The 16,356-nt window shown below is 44.4% G+C and overlaps 1 protein-coding gene and 1 pseudogene across 19 annotated transcripts in view; one reads left to right on the plus strand and one right to left on the minus strand.

The window, feature by feature from the left end:
* Window positions 1–16,356, plus strand: part of CDK12 (cyclin dependent kinase 12) — a 110,318-nt gene that overhangs the window by 74,081 nt on the left and 19,881 nt on the right. For 9 of the 19 annotated variants that reach the window (XM_063628859.1, XM_063628861.1, XM_063628864.1 and 6 more), the window contains 3 exons: window positions 11,750–11,861; window positions 14,420–14,561; window positions 15,539–15,618. In XM_063628859.1, the coding sequence (XP_063484929.1) occupies window positions 11,750–11,753 (4 nt within the window). In that variant the 3' untranslated portion in view covers window positions 11,754–11,861; window positions 14,420–14,561; window positions 15,539–15,618. The remainder of the gene's footprint in view (window positions 1–11,749; window positions 11,862–14,419; window positions 14,562–15,538; window positions 15,619–16,356) is intronic. The other 10 variants (XM_063628872.1, XM_063628856.1, XM_063628865.1 and 7 more) reach the window with 2 other exon arrangements.
* LOC129470814 (uncharacterized) lies at window positions 13,911–14,010 on the minus strand (annotated as a pseudogene).

Here is a 16,356-nt window from a genome sequence, read left to right on the forward strand (position 1 = left end):
GGGCTAATAACGGCATTTAGCATATTGTTTACACATATATTTTTATGTCGAAAAAAAAAAAACCTTTCAAACAGAGCATTGTGATATTGTCAAAGAGGAAAACAAATCCTGAAGATACATGGAAATGTAACCTAGTTTAGGGTGGGTATTTTTCTGAAGATACATCAATACCTGACCTTTTTTTAAAAAATAATTTTAAAACAGCATACTGTGAGGAAGAACAGTATTGACATATCCACATCCCAGCATGTGTACCCTGCCAGTTCTTTTAAGGATTTTTCCTCCAAAGAGATTTGGATTTGGTTTTGGTAAAAGGGGTTAAATTGTGCTTCCAGGCAAGAATTTTGCCTTATCATAAACAGGAAATGAAAAAGGGAAGGGCTGTCAGGGTGGGATAATTTGGGAGGCTTCTCATTCTGGCTTCTATTTCTATGTGAGTACCAGCATATAGAGTGTTTTAAAAACAGATACATTTCATATAATTTATCTGCACAGACTTAGACCTTCAGGAAACATAGATTAAGCCCCCTTTTACAAAGAAAAAGCAAACATACTTCAGCATCTTGGAGGGTAGTTTTCAAAACTCAAGTTTCATGTTTCAATGCCAAGTTCTTATTTTAAAAAATAAAATCTACTTATAAGAGAAAGGTGCATTACTTAAAAAAAAAAAAAAAGAAACTTTAAAGAAATGAAAGAAGAACCCTCTTCAGATACTTACTTGAAGACTGTTTTCCCCTGTTAATGAGATATAGGTAGATATCGGTGTGTGTATTTCTTTATTATTCTCTGGTTTTTGATCTGGCCTTGCCTCCAGGGCCAAACACTGATTTAGAAAGAGAGCCTTCTAGCTATTTTGGCATTGATGGCTTTTTATACCAATGTGTCCAGTTAGATTTACTAGGCTTACTGACATGCTATTGGTAAATTGCATTAAAGTTCATCTGAACCTTCTGTCTGTTGACTTCTTAGTCCTCAGACATGGGCCTTTGTGTTTTAGAATATTTGAATTTGAGTTATTGGGCCCCACTCCCTGTTTTTTATTAAAGAACTTGAGCCTGGGATACTTTCAGAAGTATCTGTTCAATGAAAAAAAGTTGGTTTCCCATCAAATATGAATAAAATTCTCTATATATTTTCATTGTATTTTGGTTATCAGCAGTCATCAATAATGTTTTTCCGTCCCTTCTCCCACCTCTTATTTTTAATTATGCCAAATATCCTAAATAATATACTTAAGCCTCCATTCCCTCATCCCTACTAGGGAAGGGGGTGAGTGTATGTGTGAGTGTATGTGTATGCATGATCCCATCTCACCCCCACCCCCATTTTGGGAGTCTTTTAAAATGAAAACAAAGTTTGGTAGTTTTGACTATTTCTAAAAGCAGAGGGAAAAAACTTATTTAAATATCCTGGAATCTGTATGGAGGAAGAAAAGGTATTTGTTAATTTTTCAGTTATGTTATCTATAAACATGATGGAAGTAAAGGTTTGGCAGATTTACAACTTGACTATTTGAAAATTACAAACCCAATTCCATTCAAAAGTGGTTTTCGTTTTGTTTTAATTATTGTACAATGAGAGATATTAAGTCTATTAAATACATTATTTTGAACAGATGAGAAATCTGATTCTGTTCATGAGTGGGAGGCAAAACTGGTTTGACCGTGATCATTTTTGTGGTTTTGAAAACAAATATCCTTGACCCAGTTTCCTTAGTTTTTTCTTCAGCTGTCCATAGGAATGATAAGTATTTGAAAGCAACATCAAATCTATACGTTTAAAGCAGGACAGTTAGCACAAATTTGCAAGTAGAACTTCTATTAGCTTATGCCATAGACATCACCCAACCACTTGTATGTGTGTGTGTATATATAATATGCATATATAGTTACCGTGCTAAAATGGTTACCAGCAGGTTTTGAGAGAGAATGCTGCATCAGAAAAGTGTCAGTTGCCACCTCATTCTCCCTGATTTAGGTTCCTGACACTGTATTCCTTTCTCTCTCGTTTTTGACCCCCATTGGGTGTATCTTGTCTATGTACAGATATTTTGTAATATATTAAATTTTTTTCTTTCAGTTTATAAAAATGGAAAGTGGAGATTGGAAAATTAAATATTTCCTGTTACTATACCACTTTTGCTCCATTGCATTTCCTTCTTAATCTGTACCCCCCGAGCATATCTAATCATGTATAAAGGACGTTTTTCCTCCACTTTATCTTAGGGGTTCTCTGTCTCAGAATCATTATAGACTCATAAACTCCCCCTCCCAGCAAAAGGTTATCAGGATTGGAAGAGGTGCTTGAAAACGCTAGACTAGGAACTAGAGAATAAAAAATGAGTTGGGAAAAACCATAAAATGTGATTTTTTTAAAGTAGAAAAGTTACACAAATAATGGTACCAAACCATCAAAAGAGTTGAGCTTCATGTACCCTGACTCCTCCTGACAGGAGAGGTAAGTGGGTTTGAGCTCAACTGTCATCAAGGGAAGTTGGTAAGAGGCTGTTCAGACCCAAAGGATGGTCTTAAACCAGATTTCACCACCCACCCTACCCCAGTTCCCATGTTATTACATGCAGAGTCAGCATGGGGATTAGTGTACCTACCTTTGTTGAGATTTCCCAATGCGTTGCCAATCCAGAAAATGAACCAAAAAGTTGTTTAAAATCTCTGTTGTTTCCAAAATCTTTCCCATCTCCACCTGAAGACAGAATTGCTTCCCTTTCTCTTTCATGGCTTAGAACACAGGATAAATTTGCCCATGTGGTATGTGCTGCAATCCTGCTAGTTATGACAAATAGGCAGAGGGCAGATAAAGTCCACTAGGAGAAAGAAAGAGGGGCAATAGGTATCTGTAGTTGTAAATGGGGTGAGCAAGTCATACAAGAAGGTTAAGGGATACACCAGAGCAAGGGAACTTAGAAGGAAGTTGAATTCAAAAACTGGTGATGATGAGAGTTGCCAACCTGTTTTTGAATCCTCAAAAGTTTAAGTGGTGTTCCCTTGCCTGTGGGCTAAGTCACATCTTAGAAGGAGAATGGAGAGCTCAAGATTGTTCCAATTTCTGGAATTATGTGTTCCTGGTTGCAAGTTCATGATTGGGGTGTAAACTTCAACCTACTAGAAAATATTGTTTTCACTTCATAGCAGTGAAAATTGAAGCAATGTCTTTTCAATTCTGGGCCTAAAGGCTGAGGACCTTACTAACCTAGATTTTTCTGTCATACCTAAGGCCATTTCTAACCAGAAACCATGCTGTTCAGTACCTCAATTTCTTAGGCACTGTCCTTTCCTAGATAGGCATCCTTAACTGAATGGTTAGTGCCTCAAAGAAGTAAACAGTTAATGCTCTTGGTGCTGATCTTGGGATTTCTGTTGTTATTAAAGATTGCCTCATAGCTTGACTGTTTTTTAACTATTGAGTGACTTTTCATATCCTAATCATCCATAAGGTCTAAGTGGAATGGGAATGGGGAATTCCTCAAGGGAGGAAGCACTCAACCATTCCAAGGGAGAGGTGGAACTGCTGAGTCTTCTGGTTGTCCTGAGAGGCAAGGTGAGCATTCCTGGACACTTTGGTTAATTTTACCGTCCAGGTGTGACAGTTCTCATCTGTAGGAACACCTCCAGTGTTCCTAACCTTAGGAATTCTCTCAAGTAGGAGATTACTCCAAGCCAGAGTTGAAAGACTTTGGAGGAGTACGACACCTCAAGGAATTACTGGTGGTACTCCTTACTGTATGCAACTGTCTTTCCATCTCCTATCCACCCACTTCTTTTCCTATTTCTCTTTCTCCCCACTCACCATTCAACTGGAATAATTTAGGCCTACCATCGGTATTGATTGCTTAACCCTACCAGGTATTTAGAGTTACTGCTATTTCATTGTTTTGAAAGGTAATGAGAGTCAATTCAGAAGACAAATGTCTATCTGGATCCTCAACCTACTGCAGTGGAAAGTGAAGGAGAAAGCAAACTAACCATACTTTCTTATTGCTAGGAGCTATGAAAGGAGCTTTTCATTCGTGTTATGTAGGGTACAAAATAATCTTTTGTACCCTGGCCAGGAAAGGCAGGGAGTCATCTTTCTGTCTTCCTGCTTCCCCTCTTTCAACCTTCACCTTTTTATCCTCTTCTTCCATATCCTGAGATTGTTGCTTTTGCTGATGACATTTCTAAGCTCAGTTGCAGATGGTGTCTGTGGGAAGTAAGGCTTGGTGAGAAGAGGGCTTTCTGGTATCTAAGAGAAAGCAGATAAGAGTTGCTTTAATGTCCTGGTGATTAATCACTGGGGTGCCAAAACACTTTGACCACTGGATTTCTCTCATCTCTTATCTCCAAAAACTAGTACTCCAAGGCTGAGAGAAAGAGACTGATACTGAGTTTGTCTTTCATACCCTCTAAGTGGGTAGTTTGTTAGTGGACCATTCTCAATTTGCAACCTTCAGCTACAGCATACTTCTCTGGAATAAGAAGGTATAGCCATGAAATAAATTCACTTAGACCCAGGTTCTCTAGGACCTGTAAATGGATGGACTTTTTGATATCTTGCTCTGGCATGGTTGTAAACTACAGATAGTATTGACAGCTCTAAAGGAATGAAGGGCATTTTATCCAGGCCAAACCAACCCTGAGGGAGGCAGCATGAAGAAACCTTTAAGAAGTCCACCATATAGCAGTCAGCTAAGTAAAGAACAAAGCCTGAGTCTTGGAGGATGTCTTTTATCTACCTAAGGGGCCTATCTGATGGACTCTCTCTAGGAGGGGATCCTTCTCCCTCCTGAGTCTCAGAACTACAATAGTGCCTAATGAGGGACACCCTTGGTGAGGATCAGTTTGTAGGTGACCCTCCTCACCAAGGCTAATGCAATTTTGAATGCATTCGGCCCTGGAGAAAACAGGCTGAATTCCAAGACCTAAAGAAAGCTTAGTAGCCTGGTCCCTTTTTTAAAGTCTGGAACTTTTTAGTTTGGCCTTATACTAGTGTTAATATCTATAATTTCTGTTAGGGGACCAAAAGTCTCAGAAAATGAAGCAATATAAGAGGTGGAAATCAGGGTAAGAAGGGAGAACTAGAAGAGTCTGGTAGCTGGGCTGCAGAAAGAGACTTGGGGTATAATTGCTTATTTTTATTTATTTATTTTTGAGATGGACTTGCTCTTGGAGTGCAGTGGTGTGATCTCGGCTCACTGCAGCCTCCACCTCCCAGGTTCAAGCAATTCTCCTGCCTCAGCCTCCCAAGTAGCTGGGATTACAGGTGCGTGCCACCATGCCCGGCTAGTTTTTTGTATTTTTAGTAGAGACAGGGTTTCACCATGCTGGCCAGGCTGGTCTTGAACTCCTGACCTTGTGATCCACCCGCCTCGGCCTCCCAAAGTGCTGGGATTACAGGTGTGAGCCACCGTGCCCAGCTTGGATATAATTGCTTATAAAGAAGAGAGGGATATGGGATGGAAGGAAAAATTATGGTTGAGTTAGTGAAATTTATAGGGTAATTTTCTTAGAGATTCACAGTTCATTTCAGGAAGACCCCATTAAAGCACCAATACTGAGTAAAGAATTCCCCTTAATTACAGTAGTCTTACCTTTAGGGTTGGAGGATGGGCCAAGAACCCCTAGCATACTATGAAGACATTTTCTGTAGGGAAACTAGAAAATATGGGCAAATATGTTAAGCAATATATAAGGACATTTACTTAACACTGTTATCTACATAGTTCAAGAGAGTAATTCAAGAATAAGGAGGAATGACATGGATGCATCACATCAAACAGTTATTTGTATTGTTTGAATTTCAAAACTCCTGCAAGTGGTTTTAGGTATGCTAAGTCAACCTAGAGACTAGTAGTATTCCTCTGCCACTCATTTTAGATCCAAATGATGGCAGTGCATAGAAGAACAAATGAGAATATGCGAATTAGAGTCACAGAATGTTAGAGCTACAAAAGAAGATTAGTTTGTTTAATTCAGTACCATCTTTAACCAGTAAAAAACACCCAGAAAGGCTGAGGAACCTGTATGGTGTTGCGAGAAAGAAGGAAGAGAAAAGGAACTAACATTGTTGGGTACCTGCTATGTGTCAGGCACTGCCTAAGTGCTTTGTTTTTATCTTGATTGATTAGCACCTTGAGGCTAAGGGATAGAATGAATAAATGGCAAACCCCAGCTAGCTGGGAGCGGTGGCTCACGCCTGTAATCCCAGCACTTTGGGAGGCCAAGGTGGGCGGATCACGAGGTCAGGAGATCGAGACTATCCTGGCTTACACAGTGAACCCCATCTCTATTAAAAATACAAAAAATTAGCCAGGCGTGGTGGCGCAAGCCTGTAGTCCCAGCTTCCCGGGAGGCTGAGGCAGGAGAATTTGCTTGAACCTAGGAGATGGAGGTTGCAGTGAGTGAAGATTGCGCCACTTCACTCCAGCCTAGGTGACAGAGCGAGACTCCATCTCAAATAAGTAAATAAATAAATAAATAAATAAATAAGGCTAGTATCCTGAGCAATATGTAGGAGATAAAGGGGAGCAGTAGACCACATTTTCCTCTCTAACCACACAGGGCTAAACTAGAGGAAGTAAAGAGTCAGCATTTGAGAGTGAGGTTAATCTAAGGAAGTATTTGCCAAACTGTTGAAAGAGACTCATAAATAACTTCTCCATTCCTAGAGACCTCCTAAAACATGTTGATAAGAGATAAGACTGATAGGGACCAAGATTACTCTTGGCTCTGGAATTGATTTTCATTTTGGAAAATCAAGTCATGACCTGAGAATGTGAGATTAATCGTACAAATAGGAAACAAAATGGAGCTTCTCATCCTAAGATGTCTTCAAAGAGAACAGTATTTATATACCATGAATGAAGGAGATAAATTCCTTTGGTGACTGTACTTGTTTTTTGTTTTGTTTTGTAACACTTTGCAGTCATGAAACTGAATTTGTAATCTTGGGGAGATTCAGTGCCAAGTTCAAGGCAGGCGGCAGTTTGAAAATTGACAGAATAAGATTGTGTTCCTCGTGGTTGTTTGATATAATATCCCAATAGTTATACCATAAGGGCTGCTTCGGTGGGGAGCATTAATATCATTAGCAGAGGCATGTCCTGAGTACAGACAGGACAACCTCTGAGGAAGAAGACTGGGGGAGGGTCCCACCTTCAGGAAGCTTCTGGGTCTTGTGAGAGAGGTCAGTCTTACAGCTGGTGGAGAGTGGGGAATCTGTATTTGTAAGTCAACATATCAATGCAGGTTATAATATAAAACTATTATAAGAGGAAACCAAAGCAAAGAAATAATCAGAAAAAGTGGACTTATTCAGAAACAGTTATTTGAAAATAAAGAAGATAGGGGACAGAACAGAAGAGGAAGGTGAGCAGTGGGAGGAATCTCATGGAAGAGGGCTCGTGTATGTTTTGTGCAGAGGCTGTGAATTGGCTGACCAGAATGGTACAGGAAAGGAGTATTAGGAAATGAAGTTGGAGGAGCAATCTCATTGGCTTGAATGAGGAATTTGATTTGTTAAGCAGTAGCAAGGAACAGAGCATGATGAGATGAAAATCACATTGAGGACTTTTGTAGCAGTACTTGATCAAGGAAGTAGGAAAGTTCACTAGAATATTATTGTTCTTGCCAAGACATGAAGCACTGAGAGTTTACAATAGAGTAAGACAAGGAGAATCGAGGAAAGAAAGTGGGTTCATAGGAATTAGCAAGGCTTGGTCACAGCATGGATGTGAGGAGAGGGATGAAAGCCTCAGGATGATGATCCCAAGACACATTTGTGCTGTTGGTGGTGATGAAAGCTTGATAAGAGAGAACTGCTTTGTTTTTAAATAGGAAGTGTTTTATTAACCAATTGATAAGATGTGTCAATATTCAGTATTGCAGAGTCTAGGAGGGGGCACTGCCCCTGGAGAATAGTGGAGCATGCACCATGTGTCCAGACGATAACCTGCATGCACCCTGCCCTTTTCAGGTTGAAGAACCAGGCAAGAGGGAGTCTGTTGCTAGGGTGTGCCCATAGACTTCAAGAATGCTATCCTACTCTGGATCTGGGAAAGAAAATAGTATTTTTGCCAGTTTCTTCCCCTTTAATGCTTTGAAAATGGGATATGACTAGCCTGTGGCAGCATGTGCCTGTGGATGCACAATTCTCTAGCTTGATTCTTGCAAGGCCTTTTTCTGTCCCTCCCTAGGGATCATTTGTATCTCTGATTCCTGCTCCCAGAGCCATAAAGTGGGAGCCCCCATTTATTAATTGGGCTGGGACTGGGGCGGGGGTCGGCGGGGGACTCTTTAGTGCGGCAGGCGGGGGTCTTCCCGAATGAGCCCATTAGCCAGCCCCAACGGCAGCTGAAACGGGGCCGCAGCCAAGTCCTCTCTGTTTCAAAAACCCTCCATCGCCTGCAGCAGATCAGAACAAGGCCTGCGGGAGCCCTTAGCTTCTGATTGCAGCTGAGAGGAAGGACAAAACAATTTATAGGAAGCCAAGTAGCTCCTGTCTCACTGTCTCTTCCTTTCCAACTTTGGGGAAGGGGAAGACTGGGATATGGTATCGCCTCCCACCATGGTTTCTTACAGGCTTAAAGTAGGAGAGAATGAGAGTATATGGACATTGATTGAACACTTACGTCAATGCTGTGGATGTGTTTACACATGTCCCTGCTTTCTTCTTCCCATCCACACACAGTTGAGTTGGATTAGCAGCTACTACTTATGGGGGGCTCCCTAGGTGTGTGCTAAGTCTGGGGAGTGGGGAGGTATGCTTATCATACTCCTTCCTGCCCCATACCTGCTTTCAGTCTCCCATCTGCTTTATCAAAATTCAGGGTTAGAGTTAGACTGCCTCAACTTCTTTTCCTCTTAATGGGAGGAGTTTGGCTCTTTTTTTTTTTTGAGACAGAGTCTCGCTCTGTCACCCAAGCTGGAGTGCAGTGGCGCGATCTTGGCTCACTGCAAGCTCCACCTCCTGGGTTCATGCCATTCTTCTGCCTTAGCCTCCCAAGTAGCTGGGACTACAGGCACCCGCCACCATGCCTGCCTAATTTTTTTGTATTTTTAGTAGAGACGGGGTTTCGCCATGTTAGCCAGGATGGTCTCGATCTCCTGACCTCGTGATCGGCCCACCTCAGCCTCCCAAAGTGCTGGGATTACAGGCATGAGCCACCGCGCCCGGCCCCGAGTTTGGCTCTTAAAGGAAGGCCTCCTTCTGAAACATACTTGTCCCTTTTGTTAAGCCAGCAAGAGAAAGGTAGGCATCTATAGGGGAGTTTCTCTGCAGTGGCCCAGAGAGAAGCTGTAAAGGGCAGGAATGAATGTCTCACTTCCTGATGGAATGACACGTCTCCTCCCTTAGGGAATCATAGATTGCCAGGGCTAGGAAAGAGGTCAGGTAATCTAACCTCTCCCTTTACAGAGCAGGAAACTGAGGCTTAAGGAAGGAAAGTGCCTTGCCCACACAGTCTCACAGCGAGTTAATGGCAGCCAGCCAGAACTAGATCCAAGAGGCCAGAATCTTGACTTCTGTGAGTAGAGTGCCCCCAACTTTAAGAAGACCCATTCCTGAGAGCCCTGAGCTTCTTCAGGAAAGGAAGGATGGACTGTGAGATTTCAGGAGGGAGAGACAGATTGAGGGGGAAAGGTAGATCTAGAAAGACTGGGAAATTATATATGTATATATAAAAATATATTTTTATCTTAAAGAATAATCTTTCTTTTTTTTTTTTTTCTTTGAGATGGAGTTTCGCTCTTGTCACTCAGGCTGGAGTGCAATGGCGCGATCTCGGCTTACTGCAACCTCCACCTTCTGGGTTCAAGCAATTCTCCTGCCTCAGCCTCCCGAGTAGCTAATGGCTAATTTTTTTGTATTTTTAGTAGAGACGGGGTTTCACCATGTTGGCCAGGCTGATCTCAAAACTCCTGACCTCAGGTGATCTGCCTGCCTCAGCCTCCCAAAATGCTGGGATTACAGGCGTGAGCCACTGCGCCCAGCCTCTTATTTTGTTTTTGTTTTTCTTTTTTTTTTTTTTTGAGACGGAGTTTCATTCTTGTTGCCCAGGCTGGAGTGCAATGGTACGATCTCGGCTCACTGCAACCTCTGGCTTCCCGGGTGTGAGCAGCTCTCCTGCCTCAGCCTCCCAAGTAGCTGGGATTACAGGCATGTGCCACCATGCCCGGCTAATTTTGTATTTTTAGTAGAGACGGGGTTTCACCATGTTGGTCAGGCTGGTCTTGAACTCCTGACCTCAGGTGATCCACCCACCTCAGCCTCCCAAAGTGCTGAGATTACAGGCGTGAGCCACTGCGCCCGGTCTAAGAATAATCTTCCAATGACATGCAGATTATACAAGTGTAATTTTTATTTAAAGTCAAGAGTTCTGGTTCATTGGGAAGCAGATGGCAGCCACAGCCAAAGATCCTGATGCCCTCAGAGTTAACCCAAACTTCAAAGAGCATTTTGCAACTATCTCTGGAGGTTGGATAGCAGGAAAAGATCCTTAGAGGCAATGTGAGGAATTCACCCTAAATCTCAACTGAAGCTCTTTTGCTATATTGAAAAGAAAAAGGGAATGGAGAAAGAAAACACATCTGCTAGAAAACTATGGTGGGGGAAGGGGTCCCTGAATGAGAGATGAGATGATAGAACTCAGCCAAAAGAGGTATGCTCTGACATTACAGGAAAATGGTAAGGGGACTTTATACTCCTCTCCTTTATTTTAGTTTTTAAAGTTTTGAGTTGTTTGGTATTCTTCTTTGATGAGGCAGAAGGAAGGTGGTATGTGGTGATCCACAGTGGCCTAAATACCCTAAATAGTGTGTTCAGTTGGCTGACACGCATTGCTGGTTCTGTAAGTCATCTCAGTCTGGTGCCAAGATGCCTTTCCCTCTTTAGACCCCTCCTGGATGTATCTACAGTCCCTTCCAGTGCTTGCTTTCTCTGAGCATATGAGTCTGGGAGCCACTGATGAGCAGAGAGTGGAATGCTGGAGCATGCCTAGGCTGGAAGCAGAATGGTGAAGGGAGGAGGGCATCACTGGGCAGATTAGAAAGAGTTAATGGGTCTAGGGGAGAGGTACTGGGGATCTGCCAAGTGAATATTGTCTGCTGCTGATGAAGAAATGGATCCCAGTACATATCCTTTACATTTTGTTCATCAACTTTGATGGATAGCATAGAGGAAATGTGGAGCTGGTCTCCATGTAAATTTGTCTCTAGGGAGTGTATGATAGGCCTACTTGTTCAGATTACATTAAGTTTGCTGTCCTGCAAACCTCCCTTCTCACAGTCAGGATCCTTTTTTGCCTTAGAGCCCTTCCTGAAGGAGCTGTTATGGATGAGAGAGCCACAAGTCCAACCTGGTGATCTGATCTAAAACTGGGTGGCCTCCTCCCAGTCACCTTCTTTTATTAGCCTTATATTAACCATTAACCTTCATTGACCTTTATGATTCTGGGTTTCACAGCTTCTGTTTCTGTTGAATTTCCTAACTTTAAGAACCATGTTTTTGCTTTTATCAGCCTAGGAGCTAGGTCCCTGGAGATAAGACTTTTAGAACAGTTGTGACTCTCTCTGGGAGTATACTAAGGTTAGTCTGAATCCTTCGGGGAATTCAGGTTTGAAGGAGTTAGAAGAGTGCTAACATCACCATCACTGTTACCTACCAATGCCATGCTCCCTAGGTGCAAGACCAAAGATGTTCTTTGGTGTCTAGTCCCTTGTCTCATGTCTAATGTAACCTGCATTTTCCTTTACAGGTAGGAGCAACAGTGGGAATGCCTTCTGAGGAATGCAGTGATGTCCATCAGTCACCTCACACCCAGAGCCTGGAAAATTCAGTCTCTTTCACAGAACCTAAAGCCAAGCCAGGTAGGGACCTAAAGCCAATCAGAGGACACTGGCCTGCTTTTGTATGGGATGACCCTACTCCCACCCCACCCCACCCCACCCCTGGTCTTAGAGAAGTTTCTTTCTTTTTTTTTTCTTTTTTAGTTTTTATTTTTTGAGACAGAGTCTCACTCTGCCGCCAAAGCTGGAGTGCAGTGGTGCAATCTCAGCTCACTTCAACCTGTGCCTCCTGGGTTCAAGCGATTCTCGTGCCTCAGCCTCTTGAGTAGCTGGGATAACAGGCGATCTTCTTTTTTTTTTTTTTTTTTTTTTTTTTTTTGATGAAGTTTCGCTCTTGTTGCCCAGGCTGGAGTGCAATGGCATGATCTCGGCTCACCGCAACCTCCGCCTCCCGGGGTTCAAGCGATTCTCCTGCCTTAGCCTCCTGAGTAGCTGGGGTTACAGGCATGCACCGCCACACCCGGCTCATTTTGTATATTTAGTAGAGATGGGGTTTCTCCATGTTGGTCAGGCTGGTCTCCAACTCCCGACCTCAGGTGATCCGCCCACCTCAGCCTCCCAAAGTGCTGGGATTACAGGCGTGAGCCACCGCGCCAGGCTAACTAACAGGTGATCTTAGGGAAGTTTCTTATTCCAAAAGATCTCCAGAGGAGTTTCGTTAGCTTTTTATTTGACCCTATTCTGATGTTCTGCCTTCTGATTAATAGATTCTCCCTTCTAGCTAGAGCGGGTAACCCCCTTTCTTGGCATTCCTGTTCTTTCCTCTTGTCCAGCTGTGCTAATGGATGTTCCTCTACAGTGGGTTGCTGATGTCAGTTACTGGGTTACTCTCAGCCCTCTCCTCCAGGGCAGCTAGCCCTCTAGCCCACAACCCCATCTATATACACAGCCTACAGAGTCTCACTCCTGTTGCCCAGGCTGTAGTGCAATGGCATTATCATAGCTCACTGCAGCCTCAGGTGATTTCTCCTACCTCATCCTCCTGAGTAGCTGGGACTAGAGGCATGTGCCACCATGCCTGGGTAATTTTTTGTATTTTTAGTAGAGACAGGGTTCCACCGTGTTGCCCAGGCTGGCCTTGAACTCCTGGACTCAAGCAGTCTGCCTGCCTCGGCTCCTAAAGTGCAGGGATTATAGACGTGAGCCACTATGCCTAGCCCCAGAAAGATTTTTTTTTTTTTTTTTTTGAGACAGAGTCTTGCTCTGTTGCCCAGGCTGGAGTGAAATGGCGTGATCTCGGCTCACTGCAACCTCTGCCTCCCAGATTCAAGTGATTCTCCTGTCTCAGCCTCCTGAGCAGCTGGGATTACAGGTGCCCGCCACTATGCCTGGCTAATTTTTGGTATTTTTAGTAGGGACGGGGTTTCACCATGTTGGCCAGGCTGGTCTTGAACTCCTGACCTCAGGTGATCTGCCCGCCTCAGCCTCCCAAAGTGCTGGGATTACAGGATTTTTTTTTTCCTTCCTTCCTTCTTTTTTTTTTTGAGACGGAGCCTTGCTCTGTCACCCAGACTGCAGTGCAGTGGTACGATCTCAGCTCACTGCAACCTCCACCTCCTGGGTTCACGCCATTCTCCTGCCTCAGCCTCCCAAGTAGCTGGGACTACAGGCATCTGCCACCACGCCTGGCTAATTTTTTGTATTTTTAGTAGAGATGGGGTTTCACTGTGTTAACCAGGATGGTCTCAATCTCCTGACCTTGTGATCCGCCCGCCTTGGCCTCCCAAAGTGCTGGGATTACAGGCGTGAGCCACCGTGCCCGGCCCCTTCCTCCTTTTTTTTTTTTTTTTTTTTTTTTAGACGGAGTCTCGCTCTGTCGCCCAGGCTGGAGTGCAGTGGCGCAATCTCAGCTCACCGCAAGCTCCACCTCCCGGGTTCACGCCATTCTCCTGCCTCAGCCTCCTGAGTAGCTGGGACTACAGGCGCCCGCCACCACGCCCGGCTAATTTTTTGTATTTTTAGTAGAGACAGGGTTTCACCGTGGTCTCGATCTCCTGACCTCGTGATCCGCCCGCCTCGGCCTCCCAAATTGCTGGGATTACAAGCGTGAGCCACCGCGCCCGGCCGTCCTTTTTTATGGAACCCTTTACAAATTTGCGTCATCCTTGCACAGGGACCATGCTAATCTTCTCCGTATCATTCCAATTTTTTTTTTTTTTTTTGAGACGGAGTCTTGCTCTGTCGCCCAGGCTGGAGTGCAGTGGCACAATCTTGGCTCACTGCAAGCTCCGCCTCCTGGGTTCATGCCATTCTCCTGCCTCAGCCTCCTCAGTAGCTGCGATTACAGGCACCCACGACCACACCCGGCTAATTTTTTTTGTATTTTTTAGTAGAGGCGGGGTTTCACCATGTTAGCCAGGATGGTCTCGATCTCTTGACCTCGTAATCCGCCTGCCTCAGTCTCCCAAAGTGCTGGGATTACAGGTGTGAGCCACTGTGCCCGACCTCCAATTTTTTTAGTATATGTGCTGCCAAAGCAAGCACCAAAAAGCTATTTTCTATCTCTTTCTTCTCAGTCAAGATAGAGCAGTTCTGTCTCTTCTCACTACCTCTAATCAGCTTCTTCACTTCCTTTCCAGGTTCAATGGGAAATCCCACCTGTCCAAACACTGTGTGAGACACCAGAATTAGAGGCCTGCAAGCCTGCTTCCTTCATCTCCAATGCCCAGATGGGACAGGTCACCAGCCTCCTGTGTCTACCCCCACCTTTCTTGCTTGCTGGTAGGTGTGCTGCTCCCGCTACCCATCAACCCCAAACAGGGTTATGTTTCTCTCTTGGAGTATTTTTCTCTGTTATTAAATATCTCCAACAAGGGGAAGGCCTTGGTGACTCGCCTGTATGTCTTCGTAACTTCCAGCCCAAATCTTTAAAGAGCTGCTAACCTCCTGGTATCAAATGTCCATCCCTTTTTCTATAGTTCATGACCATTTTTCCCATTTAGCGGGTGTGGGAAGGGACTAGTAAACAGAAGGTATTTGGTACTGGAGAGGGAGAGTCTAATGACAGGTAGCCTTTCTTCTGGGGGCTAGAAATCTGAAGCCACAGATGTGCATTCTTCCTAGTTGCTTGCTATCCTGGGAGAGTACCAGGATCTTTTTTTTTTTTTTTTTGAGACGGAGTTTCACTCTTGTTGCCCAAGCTGGAGTGCAATGGCACAATCTTGGCTCACTGCAACCTCTGCCTCCCGGGTTCAAGCTATTCTCCTGCCTCAGCCTCCTGATTGCCTGGCTGATTTTTGTATTTTTAGTAGAGATGGGGTTTCTCCATGATGGTCAGGCTGGTCTCGAACTCCCAATCTCAGGTGATCCGCCCGCCTTGGCCTCCCAAAGTGCTGGGATTACAGGCGTAAGCCACCGCGCCTGGCCTACCTGGATATTTTGAGGGAATGGTTTTGTGTGTGCGTTTGTTTTTAATAATATCCAGACCGGTCCGAAAGGAAAGATGATTTATCTAGTGTCTATTTCCCAGGACCAGGATCTTAGGCTCTGAGAATCTGTCCATACTCATTCCCAGATGCCTCCAGGAAGTGGAGAATAGACGGCCATAAAACAGAATCAACTACTAGGTGTTACTGTCTTGAGCTCAGGTGTCAGCTCTCCTCTGGGGCCTGTTGAGAGTTGCGGGGTCAGGTGTGGGCAGAGCATCTCCCTGCATCCTGGGCATAGGAGGTGACATCAGCTTATCCTCTTGACCCTAGGCTTCCTCTCTCTGCAGTGCCTCTCTCATCCCTGCAATCCAGGCAGCACATGCAGCAGCTCAAATAAGTGCCACCTCTGGGTAAGGTGCTCCCTCTCCTGGTAGGCATATGGGTTGAGTTAGAGGTGAAGCAGGTGGGCTGAGGTAGACAGAGGGATAGGGCAGGTGTTAGCAAGAAACGTCCCTGGATGTAGTCAAGCAGTTAAGTATGCATGGGGTACCTTGAGCACCAGCATTTATAACTTATCTACATGTCTGTCTACCAGGTTATCTGATCGCACAGAACAGGCCTGCCAGTTGGGCAGCTGTGGTCATGGTTTCTGCCACACGAGGGCGCTGCTGGCCAATTAAAACTCATGCCCCTTAGCAGACAGTTTGGGGATGAGGGCACCCTTTCTCCAAAACTGGGGTCAGAAACACCCCCAGAGAGCATGGGCCCAAAAAGCGAGGCAAATAATTGGTACCACTTGTTCTTCCTTTAAAATGGCCTGAGACCCGTAAACATTTTGCCCTAGTGGCCTGACATCTCAATGTGCTTCCAGCTGAACTTGGGAAGCGCCCTCTTTCCAGGCACTTAACACCTTGCACAGGTGCATCTCTCCCTCAAGGTGTAGCAGGTTCCAGCTGTATGCCCCGTTGTCCTCCTGCCTTAATGGCAGTCACTTTCAGACCCAGACAGTGGAGGTGCCTGTGGTTTTTAGGGGGAAAAAAATCTCTTACAATTGTTCTAAGAAAAGTATTTTGTTAGTGAGACAGTGTTAGGGGTGACTGAAGCCTGGAAGAGTTAGTCTCCCCATCACCTACTCCAGCACAAACCTA

This window comes from Symphalangus syndactylus, chromosome 20 (assembly GCF_028878055.3).
Source record: "Symphalangus syndactylus isolate Jambi chromosome 20, NHGRI_mSymSyn1-v2.1_pri, whole genome shotgun sequence".
Lineage (NCBI taxonomy): Eukaryota > Metazoa > Chordata > Mammalia > Primates > Hylobatidae > Symphalangus > Symphalangus syndactylus.